This window comes from Phasianus colchicus, chromosome 9, assembly GCF_987193195.1.
Source record: "Phasianus colchicus chromosome 9, bPhaCol1.hap1.1, whole genome shotgun sequence".
In the NCBI taxonomy this organism is placed as follows: Eukaryota; Metazoa; Chordata; class Aves; order Galliformes; family Phasianidae; genus Phasianus; species Phasianus colchicus.
In genome coordinates this window covers 32,707,942-32,720,030 of record NC_143444.1, presented here as the reverse complement: position 1 = coordinate 32,720,030, position 12,089 = coordinate 32,707,942, and the positions used below count along the sequence as shown (strand labels likewise).

At 51.8% G+C, this 12,089-nt stretch overlaps 2 protein-coding genes across 7 annotated transcripts; both read right to left on the bottom strand.

Moving 5' to 3' along the window:
- Positions 1–84: 84 nt before the first annotated feature.
- LOC149916931 (rho GTPase-activating protein 32-like) lies at positions 85–11,187 on the bottom strand. 6 transcript variants are annotated; one of them, XR_016469407.1, is made up of 11 exons: positions 11,033–11,176; positions 10,837–10,929; positions 9,001–9,173; positions 8,400–8,477; positions 7,659–7,736; positions 6,852–6,974; positions 6,659–6,736; positions 5,077–6,005; positions 4,417–4,519; positions 3,728–3,860; positions 85–461 (listed from the first exon to the last, which is right to left on the bottom strand). XR_016469407.1 is itself a non-coding variant. In XM_090146877.1 (8 exons), the coding sequence occupies exons 2-8, from the start codon at positions 10,871–10,873 to the stop codon at positions 5,826–5,828; spliced, it is 747 nt and encodes a 248-aa protein (XP_090003003.1). In that variant the 5' UTR covers positions 10,874–10,929; positions 11,033–11,176; the 3' UTR covers positions 4,932–5,825. The 6 variants fall into 6 exon arrangements, 4 of the variants coding, with proteins under 4 accessions (XP_090003003.1, XP_090003001.1, XP_090003005.1 ...); XR_016469406.1 differs by lacking the exon at positions 85–461 and adding an exon at positions 3,129–3,210; XM_090146877.1 differs by lacking the exons at positions 85–461; positions 3,728–3,860; positions 4,417–4,519 and having other exon boundaries at positions 4,932–6,005.
- Positions 495–1,597, bottom strand: LOC149916932 (rho GTPase-activating protein 32-like). The gene is made up of 2 exons (XM_090146880.1): positions 1,202–1,597; positions 495–1,011 (listed from the first exon to the last, which is right to left on the bottom strand). The coding sequence occupies exons 1-2, from the start codon at positions 1,326–1,328 to the stop codon at positions 584–586; spliced, it is 555 nt and encodes a 184-aa protein (XP_090003006.1). The 5' UTR covers positions 1,329–1,597; the 3' UTR covers positions 495–583.
- Positions 11,188–12,089: the final 902 nt, after the last annotated feature.

The window sequence follows — 12,089 nt, the reverse complement described above, 5'->3', positions numbered from 1 at the left end:
GCCGGCGGAGCTACCGCGGACCAAGGAGACCCCGTTGGCGACGCGCCGCCGCCGATGCCCAATCAGAGGCAGGGGGCGGGGCAAGGGAGATGCTGCTCAAGGTGAGCTCCTCCTGCCGCAGCGTGATGACGACAGGTCTGCACGGCCAGCTCCTAGGTCGGGAGCCAGGAATGGACACGGCAGGAGGAGAGAGGCGTTAGGGAGCAGCCGAGGCTTCGAAATGCAGCAAAAAGCCCTGAAAAGCATCACAAAGCCACAGCCAGGAAGCTCGGGATTATCACGAGCAGCATCCAGGATGCTAAACATCATTTGCTACCATACCAGATGGTAGCTGAGCTCTCGCTGCAGACATCCCAAAGCCAGACAGAACGGGAACAAACCCAGAGCTCTGCTGCGCGCACCCCACAGCCATCGCGTTGCAAGCTGGCGTGCCTTGCTCTTCGTTGCATTCGTCCCAGTCTCTGTGAATGAAGACTCGGAAGGCAGTCAAGGCGTTGATTGAGCACGAGCGTGCTTTTATTATTATGTAAAAGACAGGAGGGCGTGAGAGGTCCAGGGTAAAGATGGGACTCATCCTCTCTTGTCACGGAGAGAGTGGCTCAGAGCTCTCAGTGCTGCTGCCCGGTGCCTGGGGCTGGAGGCCTGATTCTAAGTCCCCCTCCAAGAGGCTCGGCTTCTCCTCAGCGACGCTGACCTGCTCCTGCGTGGAGGTGCTGCTGTCGGGGCACTCGGACTGTGCTTGGGCTGGGCTGCACTGCAAAGGCACTGGGTCACAGTCCAGGCTGGTGACTGTGGTGTCCAGCAGGCTCAGGTCAGCATCTTCAGCACAGCCGGGAGAAATGAGGGCGTGAACTTGGATGAGCTCCTTCTCTCCATCGCTGTTGTTATGTGGAAGGCTGTCATCTGAACCACAGTGACTCGTGCTTCCTAAGAGCCCTCCATCGATGGAAGCACACAGCGCACCATCGCTACTTGCCCCGGCTCTTCTGGGTAGACAAGGGCTCGATTCACCTAGGAAGGATACACAGGGGTTAGTGTCAAACTTTCACAAGCTGAATTATGAAAGTGGCTCTTGATCAGGGGTGATCTGAAGATGCTAGGTATAGGTTGGAACGCTAGGAGGAGATACAAGTCCACTTGTATTGCATGAATTCTATGTCGCTGAAAAGCAAGGCTTTGAAAGCTGGATTCGCACCCTTACCTGCCAGCACCACGACTTCCGTCTCTGAGGGCTCCCTGGGACTGCGCTGCAGTCGGCGTTTGGCCACAGAGGATGGTTTCCGCAGGCTGAAGCAGGAACGCCAACTGCCAGCTGGTGATTCCTTCATCTTGCTGGGTGGACGTTGTCTGGAGAGAGAAAACAGGGACTGGTGTGAGTCGTGCGTGGTGCGGGGTGAGGGAAGAGCTGCACTGAGCTCTTGCCAACAGTTGCTTGTTCCTGGCACCGCCTGGTTTCTGCTGAAGCACAGCTTAGAAACTCGCTCTCTTTCAAGCAGTTGAGGATGGTTCCACTCCTATAGCTCAGCCCTGAAGTCTTGCTGGCTAAATTCCCCTAAACTGTGTCAAGCAAGATGCAGAGCACGTGAGCAAAGGCTCCGCGGCTGTACAGGACAGCATCTAACGGATGGCTCTTCTGGAGCCGGCAGGCGTAACTGCTTTCTGAGGAACCGTGCAGCCATAAAGGAAATTCAAAAGCACCTCTGACTCTGACATCATCAGCCATCACAGTTCTGGGGGAGATGCTATAGTTTTCTCAGACCTGCTTATCTGAGCCACTAGAAGAAGAGGAGGTCAGAATAAGCATGTGGTCATAGGTATGTTTAAGGCAGAGGACAGAGTCATAATTAATAAGAGCAGCTCACTGTATCGAAATGGGCAAAGAAAAACCCTAGAAAGCGGGGGCAGGGAACTCAGAAAGCTTCACTGCCACACTTTCATCAAGCTTCACCTGCATGCAAAACATCGTAACGACAGTGACGTTTTTTTTCTCATTGTAAAGTTTGGACTTGGACATTCTCAGCATCCAGCAACAGGATGCCAGATTCTAATCTAAGCCCAGAAGTCTGCTGTCCCCTCGATAGAAAAAGTGTATTTCAAAGATCTTGGAGAAGGCCTGGATTTGATCAAGGTGTCTGATCAAGATAAAGCTCATGGAGGAAGACACTCACCTGCTCCATCTGCCATGTCTGATCCGGATTTGGAGCAGAAGAGGACATCTGCGTGGTTGATGATGAATTCCACCACAGCCGACTGCGTCTGCAGTTCCATGCAGGCGGCTCTTCCGCTGGCGCAGGCAGACTCGTTCTGCTGTGATCTGTAGAAAAGGCAGATTTTAGCAGTCATTTATCCAAGATCCAAGTTTCCCCAAGTCTGGATTGTTGCAGCCAAAAGCTGTCAAATTGGGCTCCGGAGGCTTCCGCGGTGATGCCGCTGAAGAAATTCTCCTGGATGGTCAAGGACACACCAGTCCCATCTAAACAAGAGGGCAGAAATTGTCATCTAGAAATTGTGCCCGTGCGGTTGGAGAACAGCCCAGGCTCTTGCTCTGCCGTCAGCCACTTACTACAGCGTACAGGAGAAGAGCACATTCGATGGAGAAAAAGGTAGATTGCATTTTTTGCCGGAGAACAGATCCAAGCAGTGTGTTGAAATGGAGAAAGAAGTTGACCTTAAGAGGTTTGGAGCCCACACAATCGCTAAGTTCTTAGCGTGCATGTTTGTCACGGAACAGTTCCCGGCTAGACGAGCCAAGTGTCTTATCAGGTATTCCAGTGTCCTGGAAAATCAGAGAGGCAAATATTCAGCACCAATGAGCACGCGGTGCTGCGGTTCACAGAGCAAAGCCTCAATGCATGTTATTGCTACTGTCACTGAAGATGAAGTAGATCCAACTTGACTAAGTGCCACACTGTGGCACCAAGCCCCAGCACAGCACAGCTGCAGCCACCAGCTGCACCAACTGTGCCCCCGTGCCCAGGAACCGACCCAATAAATTAACCCCGTGTAGCCTTAAACTGCTTCAACATACGCAGGCATCATGTTGCCAGCATGAGACAAGCCTGGAATCACACCACTGCCCTCTGAAGTGCAGCATGGCTGAGCTCAACAGAGTGAGGGCAGCACTGACCTGTAGTGAGGAGCGGGCAGCTGCTGGATGACGTCCTGCATTCTGACCAGCTGCTCCTCATCTGTAGCGGCACCAACAGCCTCCTGGAATAGTGCAGAAAGGGACTGAGACACAAATCAGGCTAGATACCTGCCACAGGGTCGGGAACTATGGGGACAGCGTGCTGTTGGTCTGCGCCGAGACAGATTTTACGCCTTCCAGGAGGCATCTGGGGAACATAGCGGCACGCAGCTGGTGCCATCAAGGCCAAGGAGTCCAAGCAGCGGGCCGGTTTACAGCCTGATTGCGCAGCTCAGCTCCTCAAGCTTCAAGTGCACTTTGCTATCAATCCCACTCCCATTCTATAAATACTTGGGGAATAGTAAAACAAAACAAAAGAAAAAACAAAAAACATGAATTCTCTCAAGCTTTGTGAATATGGAAATAACCGCCTCCTGGGACCACCGAAAATGGCATCCATATGATGCATGATGTGGCAAAGACATACGAGTAAACCCCACGGGGCTAACAGAAAAAGGGCCTCAGAGCTGGGGCACTGCTGCAGCCATCTCCCAAGAGGCCCAGGGAAGAGGTAAAGGAAAGACGTTGCCTTGTGCTTACCGAGAACTTGTCATACAGCTGGTCGGTCAGCAGAGGGTTCGGGAGCTCCCTGAAGTACATTTTGCAGACGGAGCTCACGCTGTGAGTGTCGCGGATGGTTAGCTCAGGAATCTGCTCAGACTCAAATTCCTGGCTGGAGAGAAGGACACAAAAACGGGCGGGGGGGTTGAGAAAGAGGAAAACAAGTCAAAAGCCACACCAAATATAATCAAGCATTGGAAGGGCTTCCCGATTAACAGGAGAAAATGAACACTCAGTCACCAGCACCACACGAGCCATGCTGGATGAGATGTTTCCAAAAGGAGACCTTTTCGTTTTGCTAAGGCATTTCCCGTGACTCTGACAACTGGCTGCCTAGTCTACAATCCTAAGCCAGGAGCCCGGAGCAGCAAGGAGGAGTGTGGGCTGCTCCAAAGGGCTCTGCAAACAGGAGGAAACGGGAATGAGAGCTGGCAGCGGTGACACCGCAGTCCCCCACAGCCTTCCAGTGCTCCGAAGGACAGAAGGAGAACTTCCTGCTCCAGCAAGTCTGCTGAACGCCCCGTGTTCCTATCAAACAGTGACAAGCCTGGCGCACCACTGCTGAGCGCACGCTGCCTGCACAGAGCTGCCCCACGGCGCAGGCCTCTGAGCACCCACAACAGGGCACGCGCCCCTACTGACCGCTGTGTCAGTCGCAGCACTCTTACCGCAGTCTCTGGATGTTGGACGCGACGCCGGACAGCCGGTATATCCCTTGCACTACGCCGTGCTGCTCAATGAACTCGGCGCAGCTCTGGAGGACCTGGGGGACTAAAGAACACGTGCCAGCGGTTACTTGAGCTCCTCATTCAAGTACTGGTTCAGGCTGTGCTCCTGTCAAATCTCATCCACTAAGCCCAGCCAGGCTACTGCTTAGTTCTTCCTTACAGAAGAAAGCTGTCCAAGACGAGGAAACTGGACAGACGTGTTCCTTGCATTCAAGAAGTGTAAGGACCTAGGAATCAGCCTGGAGAAAGTAATTCTGGGGAAGCCGGAGACACTGCAAGTCCCACCACAGCTCCCATGGGAATGAAAGGAGGTGGGAAATCTCATGTCCAGGAGAGCAGGGAAACATATGCAGGACACTCTCCTTGGCCAAAAGGCTTCCCTTCTTTTCAGGCTAGCGTGGGATTGGCTTACAGGCTTTGGTTTAAGCAAATACAAACATGCTTGTCTCTTAAGAGCATTAGCCTCAGTTTATCTTTCAGCCATCAACTTCCATTACACGTTTCTCCACCGGTACCAACCTGCCCCTTTGCTAGATATGACCTCCCTTTCATCTTTAGATGCCCAACAGAGGAAGATCTCAGGAACGGGCTGTCCCTTACCATCGCGACCAGAGTGGAGAAGATGCTCTCCCAGGTCACAGCCAAACACCCTTTCCTTCTCCACCTCCCGCTCTTTCGGTTTCTTTGGGCGGGCCTTCACCAAGGAACGAAGGAAGGTGACGAGCTTGCCGCGTTTCTTTGGCACTGCACAACAGGAAGAAACCAGTTCATTTCAGGTCTGGCTCAGTTGGACGAGGCCGAGCATAACACATTCTACAGAGCACGTCAAAACGGGAAGAACGTTACCAAGTACATAGAAAAACGGATTTTCTCCCATCCCTGCAGGAGGAGCCAAAGGCCAGGTTGGATGGGGCCCTGGGCAGTGGGGTCTAGTCTCACATTAGATGTGGAGGTTGGTTGGCAGCCCAGCCTGAGGCAGGGGGGTTGGAACTTGATGATCCTTGAGCTCCCTTCCATCCCAAGCCATACTAGGAGGATTCTATGATTTCCCCAAGTCCACTCATAAACACGGGAGGATCGGGCCAAATCGCTGCGCGTTCCGATGGAGTTTAATGCACTCCTCTTGCTTGGCTTGCTCAACTTGAGGATTAAGGATCCTCTTGAAAAGTCACGTTCTGATCAAGCATATCACTAGCACAACCAGGCCTCTAGCTGTCCACCAGGGACACTGGCTGTTCTCAACCTCGTACTGACTCGCAGAAGAACTGCCTTTGCCCTCCTTCATTCTCATTGCCTACAAAACACCAGCCATATGCCCCATGATATGCCTGAAGGATCATCAGCACAGACTATAACACGGGATGGATAAAGGAGGTATTAAACACAGAACACACCCAAGAAGAGACGCCATTTTGCTTCCCTGCACCATCAAATGTAACATCTGTACCTGGCTTTGGCACTGAACTGAGGAGAGACTCCGGAATTTTTCCATTGATGAGCTCCACGCACTCACTTGGGAAAAATCCAACCTGTAACAAGAAAAAAAAGAGAGGTGCACTACTGAAGGCAGCATTTCTCAGGCCTGAACTGTTCAACCAAAAGCCACCTAACATTTTCCTCGGAACGTGCTTGCCTGACGCTCCGTAAGACTATCCAACAAAAAGTGGCCTGCATAAAAGTAATAATTATTCAACATTTGCAGCCAAAAGACCTACAAAACAAATAATTGCTTCTGTAGAAGATGTAGAAGAAGAAAGTTCTTGCTGACTGAGATGCAGCTGCAATAATCCCCAGCTCCGAGCTACCCAGCGTTCTGCAGCCAGCAGCAGCAACAAGCACGCGGAGGGTCTGTTACCCTACCTCAGCTGACAGGCAGTAACTTCCTAAAAGACACTAACTTCACGTTCTGCATGGGTGCAAGCAAAATACTCTGAGACACTGAAACACTGTCTTAGCTGCTGCATTTCCAAAGGTGGGGTTCAGTGGCCGTGACCTGATGCATATTGTGAAGGCTCTTGCTTCTAAGTGAATTGAGGAGACAGTTTCCTACAAAGACCATCTCTGACACCGACACAGGGAAAATGTTTACATCCATGAGCCATCCTGTGCAGGCAGCGCAGCTCTTAGCCGAGATTCCCGACCTGACCGAAGTTGCTCTCTCAAGTCTGAAGCTTGTGCCTACCTGAAAGCCATGCTTGCCTCTCCACCAGGGGGTCAGCTCCTTTGGTGGCATATCAGTAACGCACACGATGTCTCCCACCTGCAAAAGACTGCAACCTCACCAAACATTCTGAAGGTATCTGAGAATATTCCTGATGCGTTCACACCTTATACTCTCCTGTACATGACAACTAGGAACGCCCTTAACTGCTTACCTCAAAGGAGAGTTCATCCGGTGCCTGGGCAACGTATCTCTTAAGAACATGGGCAGCAGCAACAGCTGGAATATTTACAGGAGACTCCTCGTGGATCAGCAGGGGCTTCCCATTGTTCTCAGTCTGAAACAGAGAGCACAGGCCATGGTGAGGAGCTGAGGACAAACGAGGACAATTTCAGAGCAAGGAGCACATCTGCAGAGAAAGATCCTTATCATGAGTGCTTAACAAGAAACTGCAAGTCTAATAACAGCTGTTTCTCTTCCTGGTGTGCAGCAGTATGGCCAGGCAATGTAAAGATGCGTCTCTCTCTACCCAGACTAAGAGGACAAACACCCCAACCGAGAGGACTCCTGGAGTTTTATAAACTTGCCACGCTTGCAGTACTGTCTTGCCAAAGAGGAGCGTAAGAGTCTGCTTGCTTCCTGTAACCTATTGCTTGGAGACCTCAGCCATGGACTGGACACAGGAGCTGGTCCACTGACCCAATCCTTGGCTCACTACAAGTGCCTGCTTCCCTTAACTTACTGAATATGAGAACTTGGTCTTTGGGTGACAAAATCCAAGCAGGATGGGGAAAAAGCTTCTGCATGTTTATAACGCTCGATCTGATTCTGTCGGTACTATAACGTCCACGGCCATCTAGATGCTCGTAGCAAGGACATGAAGCTTTTCAGGCAGCTTTTCAGCGACACCGATAGAGCTGGAAGGATTCTCCCTCTCTTGAAAAGCAGGAGAGCTCATCTGCAGCTCACTCTGCCGGCTCAAGTCAGCAGAACAAAGACCAATCAGAGCTTCATACTCTACCTCCATTTGTGCCAGGTCAGGCCCACAGCTGATCTCGCTGCACGCGATGCCCATCACAGCAGGCACGACAAGCTGGAACTGAAAAGAAACACACTTCTATTTTCTCTGTTCACACACCACGGTATGGAGAGACTTCTTCAGAACTACCCTCAGTTACCCACTGGCATAGGCAGGTGTTCTAGAAACAACCACTTTGTTCAGTCACTTCAAACGAGACAGCCTATTACGCAGCAGTTTACCAAGTCGCTATCCCTCTGCTAGCAGATGGGGACTCCGGCACAAAGCAGCAGACGCGCTTGCTCAGAGCACTCCGACAGCACAGTAGCAGGGCAGTGAGAGGAGTCACTGCTGGGGGTGGACCTGCTCCCTAGCGCATGGCTCCCACCAGTTCACCTCCAGCGCCGGCCGCAGCCTTCCACACGGATTTCCTCTGCTTGCATCTCTGCTGTGCTCCCCACAGCTGTCGTGCGCACACGCAGCCGAAGCACGCATGCTCATGGTCACGTTGTGCAGCCCTGCACAAACCGGGACTAGGACTCCTTGCCTAAGGGATTGGTTTCCTAAAGACTAGCTGGTCACAGCATCACAGACAGCATCCTTCTGAAGGCTGAGCTGGAGGGAAAGTGGAATAACTCTACACGTGACCAGTGTCCTGTCAAGGCTGGATGAGGCTGTGTTACTAAACACGGTGCGACGCAGGCTGCAAAACCACATGGGGGGGGGACAACGTGTGGCACATACCAGGCAAGAGATCAGAACAAGTTCCTTGAAGCCGCAGCCGTTTCTTGTCACTTTGCTCTGTTCTTCCGCGAGCAAAAGCTGCATCAAAGGAGAAGGCAGAGGGCGGGGAGAGGAGAGAGAAAGAGCTGATCAGTGAGCTTGCACAATTTAACAAAGAAGACAAGGAAAAAGCCCTGAGACAAATGCCACCTCTATGCTTTGGAATGTAGCTACTGAGTGAAAATTATGTCTGATGGTCAAGAGTAAGCAGCATGACACTACCAGCTCCGCCAGCCAGCAGCTTTCAACACCTCACTGTCCACCTGTCTATCTCACACTGTCTCAGCTTACCTACCAGATGCTGCACAAGACGGTGTGAAAACGAAGGTACTCAGTCGATGCACAAGTGCAACAAGCTAGCTACTCAGTCAGAGCTCAAGCGCTCCAATGAAGGGACGCAGCAGGCACTGCTCCTCCCCTCATTCTAGCTGCTTATGACATCACTAAGGGCCACCAGGCTGCTCCACCATGACAGACAAGGTGGGGAAGCAAGACCACGTCACAAGACCAGAAGATTCCAACACTCCAACATTCTAGAATCAGAGGGCGGTTGGAATTCTACCTCAGCCAAATCCTGGAGAAGCTGGCACGGGGTCATCATGACCAAAGCGCAGGACCCGGCGCTTGCTCTTGTTGAGCCTCGTACAACCGGCCTCAGGCCATCCTTCTGCAGGGCCTTCCTACCCTCGGGCAGATGGACACTTCCTCCCAGCAGCATACCTTGCAGTGCAGGGCCTACATAAAATCCACACTAGAGTCCTTTGTTTCATTCAAGAGCACGTTACAGCACGTATCTATTTCACTGTAAGGAAATCAAGGAAGAGACGGGAGAAACACAGAACTGCTACGAGACTGCTATATACATTTCTTTCCCAAGTGGATTTTTGCCTTTTTGCTTCCAGGATGACCTCATTTTGTTCTCCCCTTCTTGTGGGGAAGCTGCCTCCAGGTCCTGAGGTTCAGGAGACAGCATGAAACACGACACTAAGACAAACGCTTGTCGTGGGCGAGGGGTGGCTGTGCTTTGCCAGGCATACGGCGGGGCAGTAAGTGCCACACGGCAGCCCCAAGCCAAGCCCTGCATTCAGTCACTGTGGCCACAGCTGGTGCATCGCTGCCAGAACGTATCCCAGGATACAGGTGGACGCAGGCACTCCTGCTCCTTCTGCAAAGCCATCCTCTGCAGAGCCCATTAGGTGCTGCTCAGTGCTATGCCAACCAGGCTCCCGTTTACTGCAGCCCTGGGATAAACACGCGTGTACTCTTCTGTGCAGCAGTGAGCTCCAGGGATGAAGCACAGAGGGTAAGCCAACAGAATCTACTGCTGACTCCATCAGCTCCTTCTTCTACCAACCATGGGCAAACACTGTGAGACAGAACATAAGGGGAAAAGCACTTCTGCTCACACGCCTGCAATGGAATTCAAAACAGCTATTGCAAGAAGAGCTCGTAGGGTAAACCTAGCCGCAGAGACACAAACACACCAGGTTCCAGGAAATAGCATGGCACATTGTTGATGAAACGCTGCTTCGTTGCTTGGAGAGCACGCAGCATGCCGCTTTGACAGGCACAGCAGTGCTGCGACGTCCAAGCTGGGCACCAAAACCTCTCCAGCATCCCTGGCCAACGCTGCCAGGGAAATGCAACACCTGCATCCCTATCTGGCTTACGGCACACACACTGGGGGGCTGCCTTAGTCTCAGGTGGGAGGGATTTTTCTTCAGAGTATCTGGTATGATGCTATGTTTGGGTTCTAGGAGAAAAATCACACTGAGAACACCCTGATCTTTATAGTTTCTGACAAGCAAACTTGCACAGAGCCAAGGCCATTCTCAGCAAAGCTCTCAACAAGGAGCTGGGAGGGAACTGAATTAAGACAGCTAACGTAAACTGGCCAAAGGGATATTCCATACTATATGCCATCAAGTGGAAGGAGTTTTGAAGGGGATGAGAGTACATCTCACTCTCTTTTATTGCTTGGCGGCTAACTGGACAGTGGTTGGCGGGTGGTGAGCCATTGCTTGTACATCACTTGCAATACATTCATATATATATTCAGAACTACTTTTATCTCAAAAACATGAGTTTTACTTCTCTTTTTCCACCCAACACTCTCCCCCATCCCACGGGGAACAGGGGAGTGGGCAAAGGACTGCGTGGTGCTGAGCCACCCACCGGCTTCAACCACAACAGGGCCGCGGGGCAATGGGAGCAAGCACAGAAATAAAACACAGAAACTCGCTGTTCCTTGGGCTCGTGGCTGCCACAAAGCTCGTGTTTTAGTGATGCAGAGTACTGTATCTCCAGCTATTGTGTGTCTTGTTAACCACAAGCTCAGCTATGAGCTGTCACCACAAGCAAAAGATAAACGTAAACAAAGGCTTATATCCACACGTACCAATCTGGGTGTGAGCAATAAAAGCCCATTGGGCCATGGACAAGGCAGGCAGCACATAGGCAGGAAACAGGAAGGAGTTGAACTCCAGCTCTCCTACACAAAAGAAAGGGAGAGCACCACGGGAGGAGTTACGACACAGCTTCAGAGCTTACAGAGCCCTGAGATTTCCAAAGAACGGTGCCAGGGTAACTCTCACCATTCCCATGCAGGGGTCTTCCCAGACACTTCAGCTGCTGACTTCCACTTCCTCTGTCATGTGTAGAAAGTCCAGGTGACAAATGCTCATTTCATCTGGGTAACGCTTCCATGGTCATGACTGAAAAAAAAAAAAAAAAAAAAAAGAACCGAAGGATCAAACGCCTCACCTGTGAGGACAGGCTGAGAGAGCTGGGGCTGTTCAGCCCGGAGAAGTGAAGGCTCCGAGGTGACCTGGTAACAGCCTTTCGATACCCGAAGGGGAGCTAAAGGAAAGAAGAAGGGAAAATTTAGGTTAGATATCAGGAAAATATCTTTCACAGCAAGGGACAAGGGGAAACATTTTAAGCTGGGGGAGGGAAGATTTAGGTTGGACGCCAGGGGGAAGTTCTTTACAGAGAGAGCAGTGAGGTGCTGGAACAGCTGCCCAGAGAGGCTGTGGATGCCCCGTCCGTCCCTGGAGGTGTTCAAGGCCAGGTTGGATGGGGCCCTGGGCAGCCTGGTCTAGTATGAAATGGGGAGGTTGATGGCCCTGCATGTAGCAGGGGGGTTGGAGATTCACGATCCTCGAGGTCCCTTCCAACCCGGGACATTCTGTGACTCTGCGCAGTGGACCAGGTTGCCCAGAGATGTGGTGGATGCCCTGTCCCTTCCAAGGTGACACGCAGGGCAACCTGATCTAGCTGTGAATGTCCCTGTTGATTGTGGGCGAGTTGGACTAGACCATCATAAATGGTCGCTTCGGACTCTAAGGAGTCTCTGGTATGATACCTGAAGCCATGTCCACAAAGAACATCGATGGCCTGGTGAGCAATCAGGGTAGGTGGGGAAGCCTGTGTGCTCAACAGCTCTGGGGAAACTCACCAAGTAGTCCAGTCAGGAAGATTCACATCAGCCATAGAGCCTCTCTGTGCCAGTGCCAGTATTCAGCACACCAGAGGTACTGCTTCATCACACTGGTGGGTCCCATAGCTGCAGAGCTAGCTATTGAATGGCAGTCAGGGGATGGAAGGAAGAGGGGTGGGGAGATTGGCTATCATACAGACTAGGAAACTAAC